The sequence below is a fragment of the Somniosus microcephalus genome, chromosome 4 (assembly GCF_052327205.1).
Source record: "Somniosus microcephalus isolate GS21.2 chromosome 4, FLI_Smic_1.0, whole genome shotgun sequence".
Taxonomy (NCBI): Eukaryota; Metazoa; Chordata; class Chondrichthyes; order Squaliformes; family Somniosidae; genus Somniosus; species Somniosus microcephalus.
Genome location: NC_140990.1, coordinates 204,355,355 through 204,373,863, shown reverse-complemented (window position 1 = coordinate 204,373,863; position 18,509 = coordinate 204,355,355). Strand labels below are relative to the sequence as shown.

The following is an 18,509-nucleotide window of genomic DNA, read 5'->3' as shown; positions in this document are numbered from 1 at the left end:
GCCACTCTCTGATCCAAAATAACAACAGAAAATGCTGGAAAAACTCAGCAGGCCAGGCAACATCCATGGAGAGAAATTAGAGTCAACGTTTCGGATCAAAATCCTTTATCAAGACTGATCCGAGTTGAGTTGATCTCTAATCCTAGGTGTCAATAAAGTCTGCTCCGTATGTTCTACTATCAAGTGTCTTGTGCTTACTCAAAATGTATTGTTGCAAACCATAGAAGGAAGATGATTGACTACTAACAGACAACATTGCTGTTTTTGATGAAAATCCAAAAATAAATTAAGTAAGATGATGAACAATTAAGTTAAGGAGATTTTATTGTTAACGTATTTCAGCAAAATAGTCATATTTTACAGCAACAATCTAGAAGTCCCTCATGCGCCTGAAAGATCCAATAGTTGAGTTGTAGCCGCCCCAGTCACTGAATCTCCTGTATTCACCGGGTCTCATGAAGTACTGGCGGCCTCTGTAGTTGGGCTGTTCATAGAAGATCCAGTAACCATCCATCACATGGCTGGAGTGAATGTCACGGTAACGGAAACGATCGTAGACAGATGGACAGTCATCCATGAATTCCATCATCTGTCCTCCAAAGTCAGGCCTCTCGTAAATCCTCATTCTGTAGTTTCCACCTCGGTACTGTAATAGAAATAAGACCATATTAGTGATTCAGCTGTAAATGTATATTTTGCATATCTAAAGAATGGGGTAGTTGTAGTTTTGATAGCATCATGCAGCTAATGTGTTAACTATATAGTAAAACTTTATGACAAATATAAATTGGAACTGATTTTAGTCTGTAGAGAAGGTTAGTTTTATAATATGAGTAAGAATGCAAATTTATTTAAAATTGAATCTTTCTCTGTCAATCATTCTTCACATGGTCCCTCTCATGCTGTAAATATAAGTCTGCTAGGGGTATGATGATTGGGAACAGTCACAGGACTGGCAGTTCAAACTAACAACATGCTAGCCTAGCAGCATATGACATTACATCTCAAATCTCCAATCCACTCATTTGGTGCTCGACCCTTACTGGCGAATATGAACTAAATCATCCAATTAAATAGTTAGGTTTTAATAAATCCTTCTACAAAAAACACAAGACAAGGTAGGATTATTATTAAGAATCAAACTGAATAGCTTAAGCATTGTTCCAAAAATCAAGTAGCTAAATGTAGCATACACATCAGTATAACAGCCTAGAAGAAGAGAAAAGGATTCCACAGAGACCACCTACAAGCTCAATTCTTGAGGTTGTTGGTCATTTCTAGTAGCATCTCAAGTAGCATAGCATACACCAATCACAAAATTGTAACTTACGTATGGGTAGGTGCGACATGACCCGATGCTGTCATTGAATCCCATCCAGCGCTGGTAGTCAGGATATTCTCCCCTGCTCAGAACATATTGGTATCCCATGTAATTGGGTCTCTCATACACCACCCACCAGTCACTATCAACACGGATGGAGTTACAGCGGCTGAAGTAAGAGTGCAGGTCAGCACAGTCAGTACTGCACTCGTAGTGCCGACCCTGGAAGTTCCTGTCCTCGTAAAAGATGATCTGTGGAGAAAAACAGATAGCTTGAATCAATAAGTTAGCAAATTAGGCGATATTTGATGAATAGTGTATAATTTATAAAATGAAAGCTAGCCTTGCCTTTCCCATTGTAGTACACAGTTAACAATAACTGACTAAACATAGCACTGCTTCCTACAGCTTGGTATTTATATGTTGGACAGAAAGGCCACTCTAGCAATGTTTTTGTAATTTAAATACTCCAGAGCTCAAAGTCAGCAAAAAAGGAACAAAACATGTCCTATGATTGCTGAAAAAGCACCTGAAAGACACCTGATGTGTCAATGATCCTTTTTGTTTTGCATTCATGTCATTTTAATTGTCCTGTGAAATAAATGAGCCTTTGTGCTTCCTATACCGGGGCTCATTCCGGATTTTAGAAACAGTCACAGTGCCAATTTTTTTTCCCCAAAGTACAGTATAACGAATGAGATCTGGTCCCAGGTGGCTGAGATAGGGAGGAAACAAAGTCAGCACAAGCTAGTCACCATATCCGGCCCACTGTGTTCAAGCTACATGCAGGCATGTGATCCTGGAGTCAACAGCCGGCTGCATGGACAGTAATCAGTGGGATCAAGAATAAGGAGACTTGGTACCAGAGATTGAGAAGGTAGACCATTGCACACAACAGAGGAGCCAATTAGCTCAACACTAGCTGTTGTTTGAGGGACAAAGAAAATAATGGGGTAGATTTTCCTCAGTGGCAGATTTATCGCCAGAAATGCGCTGGAACTGCCCTTATGCCCATCACTATTATACCGCCAAGAACATGCCCAATTTTCCTCAATGCACCTTCATTAAGTATTCATGCTGGTCTCCTGATGATATTAGTGCCCTTTGTGGGAAGTTCACCTATGGTGCATGTTCTATTGCTGCTGAAAGGGGCAAGGCATATTTGTAGTAATGTGGCTGACTAGTACATTTGAGGCCATTGCTTTTTCAGGCCGCGAACTTAAAAACCCTTTAACTGAGGTGTTACAGTCTATAATCTGGCAAAGGAGGTCGAGCTTTTTGGTCCAAAGGGAAGGAGGACTATGAAGGGCCCATGGGAGGAGGTGGCTTTGCCAGTGAGTGCCGCATCAAACAACCCCAGCATGGCTACTCAATGGCGGAAGAAGTTAACTGATCACTCCAGGGCACCCAAGGTAACAGGAGGCGGTTGTACCTTACAGCAATTCGTTCTAATAAATATCCTTCCAATTGCAGCCACCTTGGCTTCCCTGTGTTGAGCACCATCTGCAACTTATCAGCAAAGTGCAAGAGGTAGGAAAATACCCATTACACCCAGTTCATTCTGAAAGTGTTCCTTTACTTTCAGCTGAACACGTAGGGAAGCAGTGGAAGACTCACATGCTAGGTCTTTCAAAGCCAGCACATGTTGTCATCTCCCCATTACGGAATGCCTCCTGAAAGCTGGGTTGCATTCCATCTGATGGTACACAGAGCACCTTCACTTTCTCTACTTTCTTCTTAAAGGGGAAATAGCCTACCACCAAAGACAAGCAAGTGCCACCTCAATTCCCCCAAAGTTCCTGCTGCAAAACATCGGCCAGCTAGCTCTGAACCTCCTGGTACTATTGAAGAAATAGGAGGCTAGGATTGAAGGGGCCCACAATAGTAGGCACCAAAGGGGAACATCCTCTAAAAGTTTTCCAGTGCCTGTGCTGAATACACCTGCAGAAGGCACAACAACGTAATTTACATGCAAGTTGATGTCAGATGGCTCTGCACACAGATTTCCTCTAACACTTGCAGGCGCAGATCGTGGCAAACTGCCCCACAAAAATCTAGTACTACAGCTTCCTGAGCTGCTGTTAAGGCATTTTCAGGCTTATAATGACAGGCTGGTATTGGGGAGAGAAGACTTTGTTTTAGGCTGTCTGAATAAAAAAATGATTCTACTGCTTCAGACCATTTTATTGAGTTCTGCTGTGATGGAGACAGGGTTCAGTACTGTGTCACCCTCTGTTTGCAGCATTGCTTATTTGCAATCCCTCTTGACAACTGGCCCTTTCATGAGCCATTAACAATAGTTTCCCCATCATGGAGCAAGAACCCTAACCCTAACAGCTCCATCCGACCTTGAATAAAATAAAAGCCTCACAGTCAAGCCAGCAGCTGCCATCTCTTCCCACACCATCAATTCTCTACACCTACGTTTGTTTTCCCCATTTCTTCACCTACTGGGCCTTTTTACCAACTCCATCCAAAGCCGATTGCAGTGACTCTGGAATGCACTGCCGGAAAGGGTGGTTGGAGCAGAATTAATAGTAACTTTCAAAAGGGAATTGGATATGTACTTATAAAGGAAGAAGTTGCAGGGATTTTGGGAACGAGCAGGGGTGTGGCACAACAGCATGCATACATTCACAGGGTACAGCATCTATCTATATATATAAATCGGTACTTCTGTCATTCTGTCTATCTGTCTGTCATCGCGTGTGCGTTGCGGGTATGCACTCGAAAGTTACAGGGCGTACCTACGCGCGCGTTACCTCCAAAGAAAGCTTACGCTTCCGAGACGGTTTTAAGCGTATTTACGTTTCGGCCGGGCTAAAATTGCGCCCGCGGTATCCCAAAAACCTTCAACATTCCGCTCATTAGCATCTCATTATCCGCTCATTAGCGACAGAGTGACCGAAAGAGTGACCTCGAGCTTGACCAATCGTACGCCGGGTTGCTGGCGTGTGCCGCCGGGCCAATCAGTGCGTGTGTGGCCGGGCTTTATCGTTCTGAACCGAGGTGAGTCGCCGCCATCTTGATTCCAAACTTTTCCTTTCTTTTTCCCGCTTTCTACGTCTTAAGAAAAAACGTTGCTTTTAAAACACATATTGTTTTTTTTAAAAATGATTTAGAAAGTAATTAACTTATCTAATCTCATTAATTTTCCTACCTTTCCCCGTTTTTCCAGGTAGGCCTAGAAGCCTCGGCGTCTCCTCCGCACCCACGCCCGAGCTAGGCACCTCCCGGCCCCACTCGAAGGCTGGAGGGCCAGCCTCAGCCCAGCGCCGCTAGGGTGCGCGCGCAGCAGGAGCTGAGACCCGCTGTCTCTCTCTCTGGCTGGCCGGGGGGCGGGGCTTGCTGAGCGTCCAGCGTTACCCTGGCAACCGGGCCCGCCGGACGTCTCGCGCAGCCGCAATCGGCGGTCTTCACCTCGGGGGGGGGCGGGGGGCCGCGACCCTCGGGCGGGGGGGTGGGGGGCCGCGCGCGCAGCAGGAGCAGCTGAGACGCGGCGTCTCTCTCTCTGGCTTGGTCAGCGTCACGGTTACCCTGGCAACCGGGCCCGCCGGCCGACAGTCTCAGCTCCTGCTGCGCGCGCAATCGGCGGTCTTCACCTGGGGGGGGGCGACCCCCTTCCCCCCCTGCCCTCCCTTCACCCCCTCCCTACCTTCCTCCCCCCCGCCCTCCCTTCCCTGCCCTCCCCCTCCCCTCCCCCCCCCGCCCTCCCCCTCCCCTCCCCCCTCCCGCCCTCCCCCTCCCCTCCCTTCCTCCCCCTTCCCCGCCCTCCCCCTCTCCCTCCCTCCCCCTCCCCCCTCCTCCGTCCCCCCCTCCCTCCCCTTCCCCTCCCCCCCTTCCCCTCCCCTCCTCCTCCCCCCCTTCCCCTCCCTCTCCCCCTCCCCTCTCCCCCTCTCCCCCCCTCCCCCCCTTACCCCTCCCCCCTCCCCCCTTCCCCCTCCCCCCTCCCCTCCCTCTCTTCCCCCCAGTCGCTCTCTCTCTTCCCCCCAGTCGCTCTCTCTCTTCCCCCCAGTCGCTCTCTCTCTCTCTTCCAACAACAACATTCCCTCGAAAAAGCCTCGGCACCGCCGGGCACTTCAGCTAGTATTTAAGTAAACGAGAAGAGCATCAACATGCAGATTTCCCCTTCTGGCTGGCCCAAATGCATCTCAACACTTTCCAATATTCGCCAGATGCTGTACACTTTACTGTTTCATACCCCCAAGCACCCTCAAAGCCACAAGAATTGATTTTTCTTCTATTGTGCCTGCCCCTTTAAGTTGGCTGCTGCCTTTAAGGCTCAAAAAGCATCCAGATTTCCTCTTCCAGAAGTGTCTCTACCCAATATTATGCCTAGACATGTGCCCAGCCTCCAAAATCATCACATGGCAGCTGTCTCTCATTCCGCCAGTACACTTCACACCTAATCTGAGCCGTCTTTTGTCTCCACTTGTCCTATTACCATCTCGTCTGGTTTTGAATACCTCTTAATGTCACTTTACTTCTTTTGCTCTATCGCAGCCCTGCCTTTCGATCTATTTCATTTCCTTTCCAGTTTTGAAAAAGGGTTTGACCCGAAACGTCGACTCTAATTTCTCTCCACGGATGTTGCCTGGCCTGCTGAGTTTTTCCAGCATTTTCTGTTGTTATTTCCAAAATCATCACTTTCTGCTACATGCTGCACAATATTGCCATCCAAAGAGGAGTGGGCATGCAGCAGGATGAAGAGGAAGCCCACAGAAAGGCGATGGGGAAAAGGTGTAAGATACCACGGAGGCAGTGGATGTGCAAGCAGGGAGAATAGAATGAACCTGACTTTGAATGTTCACAACGTTTGGTTAAAACATTGGCATTGACTGAAGCAATTCGAATAATCTTGTCTCAGCTGTCCAACTAAGAAAGAGATTCTACAAGCTGCCTTTCAGCATCTTCTGCTTCCCTCCCTTCTGTTGTGGAGCTTATGATGGGGCTCACTTTGGGCATTGCCATATATGTCCTTACAATGGAGGCAGAACAAGAGTAGGAGGAAAAGGAAATGAGAGAGGCACATAGGATAAGGTTGCACCAAAGGAGGACAATCTATTAGATATCCTTCCACCAAAGTCCACAGAACTTGCTGTTCCCTCAATGATGTCTCAGAAGAGGTCCGCTTAAGGAGGCAGTTGTTCAGTCAAGGAAAGGTTGCGCATTTATATAGCGCCATTCATGACCTCAGGACATCTCCAAGCGCTTTACAGCCAATTAAGTACTTTTGAAGTGTAGTCACTGTTATAAAGTGGGAAAGGCAGCAGCCAATCTGCACACAGCAAGGTCCCACACACAGCAATGTGATAATGACCAGACAATCTATTTTTAGTGATATTGGTTGAAGGATAAATATTGGCCCGGACACTGGGAGAACTTCCTTGCTCTTCTTTGAAACGTGCCTGTTGTGTATGTACCTTTAAGAGAATAACTGGTCTCAGACTGCAGTACCGACAGTGACCACCCCTGTATAAAAGGCGCTAGAGAGCCTCTGTTGGTTAGATTCGTTTATGCCTTCCACCAGTAAAGATCGTTTTGTTTTCTCTCCTGCTAGTCCGTGTCTCAATCATTCACGGACTTAACACTGGCGACGAGGTAGAAACGAACTTACCTGCAACTCAGCAGCAGCTCCGACGACGTGTTGAAGGTCGGAGCCAGAAGAAAGAAAAAAAAAAGAAATAGGCCATTGAAACTCGAGAAACGGGCGTCGACCGTCAATCATCGGGTTCAAGGCTTGCAGGAGAGACTGTCCAGAGCCAGGCTGGGTTCCTCGGTCCGTGGTTTCCCAGCTAATCGGGCTGGTGGCAGGTAGTGCTCTGATCCTTCCTGGGCTGCGGTGAGCTGAAGCTCGATCGGGTGGCCTTTCAACGGGGCCGGGCAGCGAGTCGGGAAGCAAAGAGAGCGAGAGAGGGTGGAGCATACAGGGCGCGGCCGGTGTTTCGAAGCTGGGCAGCGTTCGGACCTCAGAAGAGGGAGGGAAGTGTCCCAGAGGGTCCGCTCCATGACGGGAAGATAATAAAAGAAAACGAATGAATATTTAACGCGCAGGAAACAGTGGAAAGCAGCGCTAACAACAGCGGGGAAGAAGACAAAGCGCGGGAGGCGCCATTGTGTTAAATCGGGGAAGAAGGCAAAGCGCGGGAGACGCCATTTTAGATTTCCAAGATGCCGAAGACTGGCTGTATCACTGCTTTTGATAATACATTAGAGGATTGGACCACGTATGTGGAAAGAGTCGAGGTATATTTAGAGGCAAATGAAATAGCGGAGGGGAAAAAGGCATCAATATTGCCAAACGTAATGGGCGCTAGAACGTACGGCATATTGCGGGATCTGATTACTCCAGCCGAACCGAAGGCGAAGAGTTTTAACAAAATTGTTGCTGTTCTACAGGAGCACTTAAACCCTGCACCGCTGTTGATAGCAGAAAGATTTAAATTCCACAGGAGAACTCAGCACAAAGATGAGAGCAATGCTGAGTATCTTACGGAACTATGCAAGCTATCAAAGCACTGCCAGTTCGGAGCAGGACTGGCAGATACCCTACGGGACAAATTTGTCTGTGGACTCCTGAGTGAAGGAACACAGAAGAAGTTACTCGCAGAAAAAGAGCTGACGCTAGATAAGGCTTTCAGCGTGGCAGTATCGTATGAAGCAGCAGCCAGGGGAGCTGCAGAAATTCAACAAAAACCACAGGAATACGGCACCCACGAAATGACACGGGGATTTGCAAAATGTTATCGCTGCGGCAGAACTAACCATGACCAGAAGGACTGCTGGTCCAAAGACAAAATATGCAGACAATGCGGGAAGATTGGACACATTGCACGAGTTTGTAGGTCTGGGAAGAAGACCAGCGACAACAAAAAGGCTACTAAGGAACCGTACAAGAAAGTACAAAAGATGACGGACAGTAGTTCCGAAGACCAGATGAGCGATAGTGAATCCGAGAACAGGAGGTTAAGCTGTCTCAAACTTCACAATGTAATCGCAAAAGAGGATCACCGAACCATTTGGGTCACCCTCACGATAGCAGGGTCCCAAGTTAAAATGGAATTGGATACAGGATCAGCACTAACCGTCATGAATCGACGAGACTATGAGTGGCTATTATCACACATACCCTTGAGAGAGACATCCATCGTCTTGACGACGTATACGGGGCAAAAAGTATACCCCAGAGGAAAAATAAGGGTGCCTGTCGAATACAATGGCAAGAAAATACGGAAATTGTATCTCTACATACTGCCAAATGGTGGACCACCGTTATTGGGACGGGAATGGATCAGGAAGATAAACTTAGATTGGCATTCCATTCATGCAATGACGGTGGACGGTAAAAAAGATGAAGACGTCACTCCTGGATGATTGTCAACAATCTTAGCTAACGCCAAAGAGGTATTTCAACAAGAACTGGGCACGCTTAAAGGCGTAACCGCCTCATTAAAAATAGAAGAGAATGCAGTTCCCAAGTTTTTCAAAGCGAGACCGGTACCATATGCAATTCGTCCAGCCGTCGAGGCAGAGCTGGAGAATCTGGAGAAGGCGGGCGTGTTGTCTAAGGTCGACTGGAGCGAGTGGGCGACACCCATCGTTCCTGTCATGAAGAAAACGTTAAGCAATAAGTCCGGAGAGCCAAGGAAGATTCGCATCTGTGGGGATTTCAAGGTGATGGTGAACCCTGTCCTTCACACAGTACAATATCCTCTTCCAAGGATAGAAGACATCTTCGCCTCACTGTCTGGAGGGAAGCGTTTTACAAAAATTGACCTAGCACAAGCATATTTGCAGATGGAGGTTGAAGAGTCCTCTAGGAAGTATCTCACGATAAACATTCACAAAGGTCTTTACCAGTATCATCGATTGGTATTCGGAGTAGCATCGGCTCCGGCGATATGGCAAAGAGCGATGGAACAAGTCCTGCAAGGGATTCCGGGGACTCAGTGTTACTTGGACGACATCCTTGTAACAGGTGAAGATGACAGTGAATACCTTAACAACCTAGAACAGGTGCTCACTAGACTACGGGAACATGGGCTGCGAGCCAACCGCCCCAAGTGCGAATTTTTTAAGAAACAGATATCGTATTGTGGCCACGTGATTGATGAAGAGGGGTTACATAAGTCCCCTGCCAAAATTGAAGCGGTTGTTAAGGCCCCAGCGCCTGAAAATGTGTCGCAACTGAGGTAATTCCTCGGGTTGGTGAATTACTATCATAAGTTTCTGCCGAATTTGTCGACAATTCTGCATCCACTGAACGCCCTGCTACGAATGGGGGTAGCATGGAAATGGAGCGATGATTGTAAACGTGCTTTTCAGAAGAGTAAGGACTTAATCACTTCAAAGGAAGTATTGGCTCACTACAACCCAGCACTGCCAATCAGGCTGGCGTGTGATGCGTCTCCCTACGGCATTGGGGCGGTACTGTCACATAAATTCCTTGATGGTTTGGAGAGGCCGATAGCTTTTGCGTCACGCTCGTTAACTTCTGCCGAGCGTAACTACGCCCAGATTGACAGAGAGGCCCTCGGCCTAGTGTGGGGGGTGAAGAAGTTCAATCACTATCTGCACGGTCAAAAATTTACTCTACTAACCGATCATCAACCTCTTGTCTCCATTTTCAACCCTCAGAAGGGCGTACCAATAATGACAGCACAACAGCTGCAGAGATGGTCCCTTTTCCTAGGGGCACACCAATATGACATCGAGTACAGGGGAACTAAACAGCATGGAAATGCTGATGGATTGTCATGTCTACCGTTGCCGACGGTGGAAGAAGAAGACCTTGCAGTGGATCCAATGGAGTTATTCCACTCGACCATAGTCGAATGTCTCCCTGTGATGAATGCAAACATAGAAAAGGAAACACGGAATGACCCGACACTATCACGGGTCTATGATTTAACGGTGAAGGGATGGCCAGCACATGGCGAACCACTGCTGCCAGCATTTTCGCCAAGAAGAGAACAGCTGTCAGTGTGCAGAGGAACCTTGATGTGTGGATCCAGAGTAGTAATTCCACCTAAGTTGATGGATAGAGTGCTCAATGAGCTTCATGAGGGTCATCTGGGTGGGGTAAAAATGAAGAGCTTAGCCAGAGCGTTTGTGTGGTGGCCGAGAATCGATAGAGAAATCGAAGAGATGACCAAGAGCTGTGCAGGATGTCAGAAGGTCCAAAACGCCCCACCACAAGCTCCTCTGCATCCATGGGAGTGGCCCTCATCTCCATGGCAAAGGGTGCACATTGGTTTTGCTGGTCCCTTCATGGACTCGATGTTTTTAATGGCGGTGGATGCACATTCAAAGTGGCCAGAGGTAATAAAAATGTCCTCAACCACCATGGAAAAAACTATCGCAGTTTTACAAACCATATTCACCAGGAATGGGCTGCCTGAACAGATTTGCTCTGACAATGGACCACAGTTTGTGTCTGAAGAGTTCCGGAGGTTCTTAAAGAACAATGGTGTTAAGCATTACACATCTGCCCCATATCATCCAGCCACTAATGGATTGGCCGAGAGGTTTGTCCAAACATTCAAGAAGGCTATCAAGGCAATGTGTAATGAAGATATACCCCTACAACACAAGGTGGACAACTTCTTGTTTGCCTACATGCGACACATGCGGTTACCAACCAAACTCCAGCCATGATGTTCTTCAATCGAAGACTACGATGCCGCTTGGATTTGGTTAAGCCAAACGTCCGAAGAGATGTGGAGAACAGGCAGTTTCAGAATATGAATGAAAGGCCGACCAGGAGTTTTAAGATAGGTCAACCAGTTTTGGCCCGGGACTACCGCACGGAGAAATGGCAGCCAGGAACGATTTGTACACGACAAGGACCTCTCATGTATACCGTGGACGTTGGGGAGAGCATTGTAAGACGCCATGCTGACCAGATTCTAGAGTCACTGGAAAACGTCAACTCCACACCACGATCTGATACACCTGGTAATGAAATCGACGTTCCAATTGCAGCTACCGCAGAACCGGTAATATTGGAAGCAGATGAACCAAACAACGACATTGATTCCGACTCAACATTGCCAGAAGAACCTGATACTCCAAAGAGGCATTATCCAGACAGAATCAGGAAGCCTCCTCAAAGACTGAACTTATAATTGCTTAAACTTAACCAATGTATCTAGCAACAGTAATTGTGATTGTAATTCGTTATCATTAGTTGTTAAATGAATGTTATGTACTGTTTATCTAAAAGGGGAGGAATTGTTGTGTATGTACCTTTAAGAGAATAACTGGTCTCAGACTGCAGTACCGGCAGTGACCACCCCTGTATAAAAGGCGCTAGAGAGCCTCTGTTGGTTAGATTCGTTTATGCCTTCCACCAGTAAAGATCGTTTTGTTTTCTCTCCTGCTAGTCCGTGTCTCAATCATTCACGGACTTAACAGTGCCATGGAATCTTTTACGTCCAGCTGAGAGGGTCTCATCAGAAAGATACCACCTCATACAGTGCATCACTCCTTCAGTACCGCATTGATGTGTCAGCCTGGATTATGTGCTCAAGTATTCTCTGTCATTTTATTTCTATTTCCAAACAATATTCCATTATCTAAATTTATGCCCAAATACTGTTTCCTGGGACTAGTAAAGTCATTAATTCCAGGTAAAACAAATAGACACGGTCATCTGGAGCCTGGCACTGGTCATATTCAGTAGGTGGTCTCTCATTGGAGGTTAATTACAATGCAGAATATTGCAGTTGCATAAGACAGGTGGGCCTAGAAATTCGGTTGGTTGCGCCAGCGATTAGCGCCTAATGAGCCCGAGATTTGGGGCGTTACCCAATTTTCAGCCGAGCGCAGTGATCCCAGCGTTTCCTGCCATATTGAGTAGCCTTTTAGCGCTGGTGCTAACTCGGGCGCAGCCAGATCATGACATCATTTCATTGTGCAACGCCTTTTTGGCGCCCCGGACCGGAAATTCAGTGGCGCCCCCCTCTGTTCCGCCTGGCGCTATTAGTGACAGTTGGATGGAATGTTACCAGGTCCTTCTCGGACTCGGGGGGCGCTCTTTAAAGGGGACAGCACAGTATAAAAGCGGCAGCCATTTGGCCTGGCCATCCTGCTCGCTGCTAGAGAGAGTTGCAGACCTTCAGTTGCAGAGAGTTCTTCTCATTGAGCCAGAGGAGCCTTGGGACCTTCAGCCCTGTCCAGAACAGTTTGATCCTGAGAGATTACTGTGTCTTACTCGTCTGACAGAATAATGGGAGCTGCTTTGGAGGGGAACGTCATCCTGGCTAAACAACTGGCAAGGGCACAGAGACGGAGGGAGAGAGGACCGGGATTGTCCAGAAGGAGGAGGGCCAATGGACGTCGCCAAATCCGACCATATGCTGCCAGGGTTTTCAGGCAGCAGGTTTCATACCTTACCATGTCGGAGGAGAAGTGTCTGTGAAGGCTCAGATTCGGGAAGGATGTTGTGACTGAGCTGTGCCACCTGCTTGCTGAGGATCTGCAGCCGCGGCTACGGTGCAGAACCTCTCTGTCGGTGGCCGTCAAAGTCACTGTTGCCCTCAACTTTTACGCCAGCAGCTCGTTTCAGGCAGCAACTGGGGACATCTCAAATATCTCACAATTTGCGGTGCATTGCTGCATCCGGCAAGTGACAGCTGCCCTCTATAGAAGGAGGCGCGAATTAATCACCTTCCCTGTGACCCTGGAGAAGCAGGGGGAGTGCGCGCAGGGCTTCGCGGCTATTGCAGACTTCCCCATGGTGCAGGGGGCCATTGATTGCACACACGTGGCTTTGCGGGCGCCATTACAAAATCCTGAGGAGTTCCGCAACCGCAAGGGGTTCCAGTCCCTTAATGTGCAGCTGGTCTGTGATCACCAGCAGATGATCATGGCGGTCAACGCACAATTCCCTGGCAGCAGCCATGACGCATTCATCCTGCGGCAGACCTCAGTGGCTGACCTTTTTGAGGCCCCGGCTCACCCACGAGGCTGGCTTCTTGGCGACAAGGGCTATCCTCTCTGCCCATGGCTCATGACCCCGCTCCTTTTGCCCAGCACCCCGGCAGAAGAGCATTACAACAACAGCCATCAGGCGACCAGGAACATTGTGGAGCACACAATTGGTGTGCTGAAGCAGTGTTTCCGTTGTCTAGACCATTCGGGGGGCGCCCTACAGTACTCGCCGGAGCATGTGGCGCGCATCGTCGTTGTCTGCTGCATGCTCCACAACCTGGCCATTCGACGCACCCAGCCAATGCCAGCCGACCCTCAAGGTCCAGCAGAGCAGGCAGATGAGGAGGAGGAGGAAGAGGAGGAGGAGCATGCGGACGAGGAGGATCAGGAGGAGGAGGAGGAAGATGGGAGGGCTCCAGAAACTGGAAGGGCCGTTCGTCAGAGGCTCATAAGGACTCGGTTCTAGGCCCCTCGGATGGAATGCTGGCTGTGATTGGAACAACGCCCTTCGGTTCGCAGTAAGCTTATGAAGGTCACCATGATTGTAAATAGTCTACAGCTCCATTGTAAATAAAACATTTTCTTTATTTTCAAACAAGTGCTTCCTTCCAGCATGACAATGTAATGGTAACAGAAATCATAACTAACAAACTAACAGATAACTGTCTGGCAACCCGGCGAGACTAACCAAAACATAACAAACAAACACAGCAGGTGTGGACGGCCTTAAATTCGAAAAAGACATGCCTTAGCACCTCCCTCTACTGTTGACCCCTTGATGGAGACCGACTCCTCTTACGAGTCGGCCCCTTCCCTCCCTGCAGCTCCTCCGTAATTGGGCCCCAGTGGCTGCGTCAAGGCTGGGGAATGCCTGCTGAGTGTCTGGAAGCGCTGAAGCCCCTGAGGGACGGCCTGGACGACCTCTGGGCTTGGAGGGCCTGCAAGCTGGCTGCTCCAACTGGGCATGTCTGGAAGCAGTCTGCCGTGCAGGTGGTGGCAGCTGCACTGCTGACGTTCCAGCAGTGGCATCAGGAATGCTCACATGCAGAGAGAGGACACCTGCACCGTGGTCGGCCGACACACTGGCACTCTGACGGGGCCGCACCGGATCATCCGCCACAATCGACTGCTCCACAGATTCATGGCCTGCTGTGGTGCTGCAAGGGCCTGGGGTGATCCTGCCTGATGCAGCTAGGGTGGCAGCAGTGAGTGTTCGCGTGGCCACAATTTGCGTGTGGACGAGGCCAGCAAGTGAGGGCCTGCGTGGCAGGTTCCAGTGCTTCGGAGAAGCCATGGACAGTCCTTTCCACTGCTTCGGACAAGGCCGGAACAGTCCTTTCCACTGCTTCGGACAAGGCCGGAACAGTCCTTTCCACTGCCTCGGAAAAGCCCTGGACAGACCTTTCCATTGCTGCCCCAAAGCCCTGGACAGACCTTTCCATTGCTGCCCCGAAGCCCTGGACGGTCCCTTCCATTGCTGCCCCAAAGTCCAGCACACTCTTTGCCAGTGTGTCGATTGACTCAGGCATCCTCTCCACTGCAGCCATAAGCTCAGTGTGCCTGAGCCGGGCCTGGGCGCTCATTTCGGCAAGGCTACGCACCTCCTCTGCACTCTGTGCAGCAGTCATGGTGGCCTGCCTTGCCCTCCGGGGAGACGGCCCCCGAGCGTCCCTACCCCCCTCGCGTTGCTGCAGGCCGCTGGTTCCTGCAACTGGCTCCTCATCAGAGCCACCCCCCTCCCCTCCAGGGAACTACTATCCCCAGTCTCCAGATGCGGTGGCTCCCCTGAGGCTGGCACGGATGGTCCGGCTTCCTCCTGCTCGTCGCCTCCGGAGGCACTGGCACTGGCAGCTTGAGGGGCCGGCTCCCGAGCTGGTGATGCAGAATCTGAAAGCAGGGAGGTTGAAGAGTGGCTTTAGCAAAAGGACAGTTTGGCAGCAAGGGATGCAAGAGTGCAGCAGTGCTATGACATGGGTCCACAGTGAGAAAGCATGCTGGCGGGGGAAACAAGTGGAAGGAGACAGCTGTAATAGTTGAGAACCTTACCATCGCTGTGGACAATGGGGTCGGCAGCTGCAGTGGTGACAGGACCACTCAGGCATCCTCCCACAATCTGGTGGACTCTCCTCGAGATCCGTCAGAGGCTGCAGTTGAGGATGACCTCCTCCGGTGCGAAGCTGGTCCTTGCGGTTTCTCGCCAGCTTGGCCTGCAGGGGAAAGGACGGGAAGTGATGTTACATGATGCCCTGAGTTATGATCACATGCCCCCCATGGTGGAACAGCCCTTACATGATGCCCTGAGTTATCATCTCATGCCCCCCATGGTGGAACAGCCCTTACATGATGCCTTGAGTTATCATCTCATGCCCCCCATGGTGGAACAGCCCTCACATGATGCCCTGAGTCAAATGTGCATGTGTGTGACCAGAAAGGGCCATGGGTGCTTGCTGACAGATGGCCATTGGGGCATAGCGCACCCTGTAGCCATAAAGTCAGGTGCTAATGGAGGGATGCATAAGTTTACATAACCACCACTCACCCTCACGACCCGAGTGAGGTCGTTGAATTTCTTCCTGCACTGCACAGGGCTCCTGGTCGCCATGCTGCTGGAGTTGACCCTCTGAGAAACATCCCTCCAAGCTCGTCGGTAGTCCTTATGATTAGGCCTCCTGCCATTGTCGGGGTAGAGGACATCTCGCCGGCGCTCTACTGCGGCCACCAATTCCTCCAGAGACTCATTGGTGAAGCGCTCTGCTCTCTGCCTCACACTCTCCATCTGCTCCAAGTTTTTTGCGCCAGAGAAGGGCCTGCGCCGATTTGCAGGCTTACAAGGCGCAGAGTGTGGAAGCTGGAGCTGCCTGACCCACCCCTTTAAGAGCTGGCCGGCGCCTGGAAGTCTCGTGGTCATCGGTAATTGAGAGCACCTGCGCTGCACCCGCCCGCCCCGATATTGGGTTGCGCCGGCATGTTAGCGCCTTAGGAGCCCCGTGTAACGCCTAAACTCGCGCCTCAATCACCTTTGGGGTGCTGCAACCCAATATCGCGCGAGGTGGCGATAAGTTGCGTCTGGCTATAAAATTTCCGCTGCACCAATTCTAACGCCCCAAGCGGGGCTATACCCAATTTCTAGGCCGTGGTGTTTCATTTTAAGTCTTAAAATACCAGTTCCATTGTATACACTCAAACTTTCAAAGGAGTACAGCAGTACGAAGACTTAGGGATTCATGTACACAAATCTTTAAAAGTGGATGCGATACCCTAGATGTTATAAATAGAGGCACAGGGTACAAAAGCAAAGAGGTAATGATAAACCTGAAAAACTCATGGGCTTGGCTGCGGTTATCTCCATGTTGTCTCCAGTTTTGGGCAGGTTACTTTAAAAAAAGATGTCAAGGCCCATGGAAAGGTTGCAGAAGAGATTCACTAAAAGGATACAAAGGATCTGAGATTTTAGTTCTGAGGAGATACTAAAGAACCTGGGGCTGTTTTAAATAGAGCAGAGAACACCTCATGTAGATCTTCAAAATCATGAGAGGTTTCGATAAGATAAGTAAAGGAAAATTACATCTATTAGTCAGTGAACCAGTTAGTAGCAGCCATGAATTTAAAGACCATCACCAAAAGTAAATAGGGGGAGGTTAGAAGTATGTTTTATTTTATTCAAAGGGACATTGGAACGTGAGATGCCCATGTGCAATCTCTGAATATTATGGTGATCAGATGACCTTCTCACACAAGGTCCAACTCTAGGACATAATAAAGGGAGGTTCTCCTGGTCTTGTCCTAAGTGCACTGGATCTCCAATTGGGTAGGTTCTGTTACAGGTGCGCACTCTGACTCACCGATTCCCCAATATTCACTGTGCTCAGGCAATCCAGTGTGTCTGGGTGCATACCCAAGACAATCTCCCCTTTGGTTCTAAGATATACATTGATTGTCTAGAGTAGTGACCGCAATGAATAAAAATTCTAAATCAAACCAATCACTGCAAAAGTCTGGCTGCCTAAATTATTAACCCAATTTTGTATAAAGATGGGCCTATTCCAATTAACTAGAATGTGCCTGACACATTTTGCTGAATTATATAAAGGACAATAGATACCAAGGCACTCTGTCAAATAGAATAAGATCATAGAATTGACTGACAGAAAAGTGATATTTAACGAGGCTGCTTTGAAATTAATAACCATGTGTAACATCCATTCTTGGCACAGTGCAAGATGTTTTACTAGCACTATGGGGGCAATTTTCTCACTGGAGGCGAGATGAAGGTGGGTTTCAGTTTGGGTGGGTTTGAAACCCGCCTCCACTGATAGTTTTGAAAAAATTGTGTTTTTCCCCTGATTGGCCACTTGATGTCACAGGTGTGGGTTGCCCTTGGTCAATTAGTGTTTTGGGACTGAAACTCTCCTCTGCTGACATCACTTTTCCAGCCTGATTTTATGGTTTCTTGCTGCCTTGGCTCATTCCACAGCATTTCTGCCTAAGCTGCACCACCTTCAACATAATCTGAGAAACCACTATGTCCAATCACAAGGCAAGGGCCTCTCCGAGGTGCAAGATCCACAAAATTAATATTGTCAGATAAGGGTCCTTTGGCAGAAGAGGCCTTTACTTTTAAAGACTGTTTTAAAAGAAGCCCAGGAAAAGGAGCATACAAAATGGCTGCCAGACCCCGTGACCAGCTTTTTGGACAGTTTAAAATGGTTCCTGCAGTCGCCAGACAGCCTTTGTGGATTCAGCCCACAGTAAGTTCTGGAAGGCCGTTTCGGAGAAATCGAAACCAGACAGAACCACATGCATATGGATTGGATGCAGATCCAGTCAGATCGGCCTGTAGATAAAGGCCATCTAAATGTTTACCCAGACAAAGGCAAACAGTTTTATATTCATAGGGGGAGCATCAAAGACCCATTAAAGACATCAAGAAGACATTCAAAACAATACCAGGTCATTCCAGACCAGAGATGGCCATCACCGGCCATCCCAAAAGCAGTTTAAATATAATAACTACCCCGCTGTGCTAAAAGCCCGCCAAAAGTTAAACAAAGACTAACCTTGATTTGGCGGGAGATAAAGGCCTCTTTTGAGAAGTATATCTGGGAGACCCGGAGTAGCGATCGATGTTCTGAGAAAGATCGAGGTGCTGAGGAGGTTCACAGGACCTGTTGCTTCAGCTGGGGGAATCATCCTTCGCAGATCACCAGCTAGGAAGGGCTGGAGAAGGAAGAACATCGCCAGCCATTGACAACGC

General features: G+C 48.9%; 1 protein-coding gene across 1 annotated transcript; it reads right to left on the bottom strand.

The window, feature by feature from the left end:
- Window positions 1-301: 301 nt before the first annotated feature.
- Window positions 302-4,741, bottom strand: LOC147120154 (gamma-crystallin M2-like). The gene is made up of 3 exons (XM_085983826.1): window positions 4,482-4,741; window positions 1,331-1,573; window positions 302-646 (listed from the first exon to the last, which is right to left on the bottom strand). The coding sequence occupies exons 2-3, from the start codon at window positions 1,427-1,429 to the stop codon at window positions 371-373; spliced, it is 375 nt and encodes a 124-aa protein (XP_085839952.1). The 5' UTR covers window positions 1,430-1,573; window positions 4,482-4,741; the 3' UTR covers window positions 302-370.
- Between the last annotated feature and the right edge of the window lie 13,768 nt (window positions 4,742-18,509).

Excerpts from the sequence above, each read along its gene's own strand:
- LOC147120154 (XM_085983826.1), bottom strand. The coding sequence starts at position 1,429 with ATGGGATACCAATATGTTCTGAGCAGGGGAGAATATCCTGACTACCAG. Across the intron at positions 647-1,330 it reads CATGTCGCACCTACCCATAC|TACCGAGGTGGAAACTACAG; the intron begins GTAAGTTACAAT and ends TTTCTATTACAG.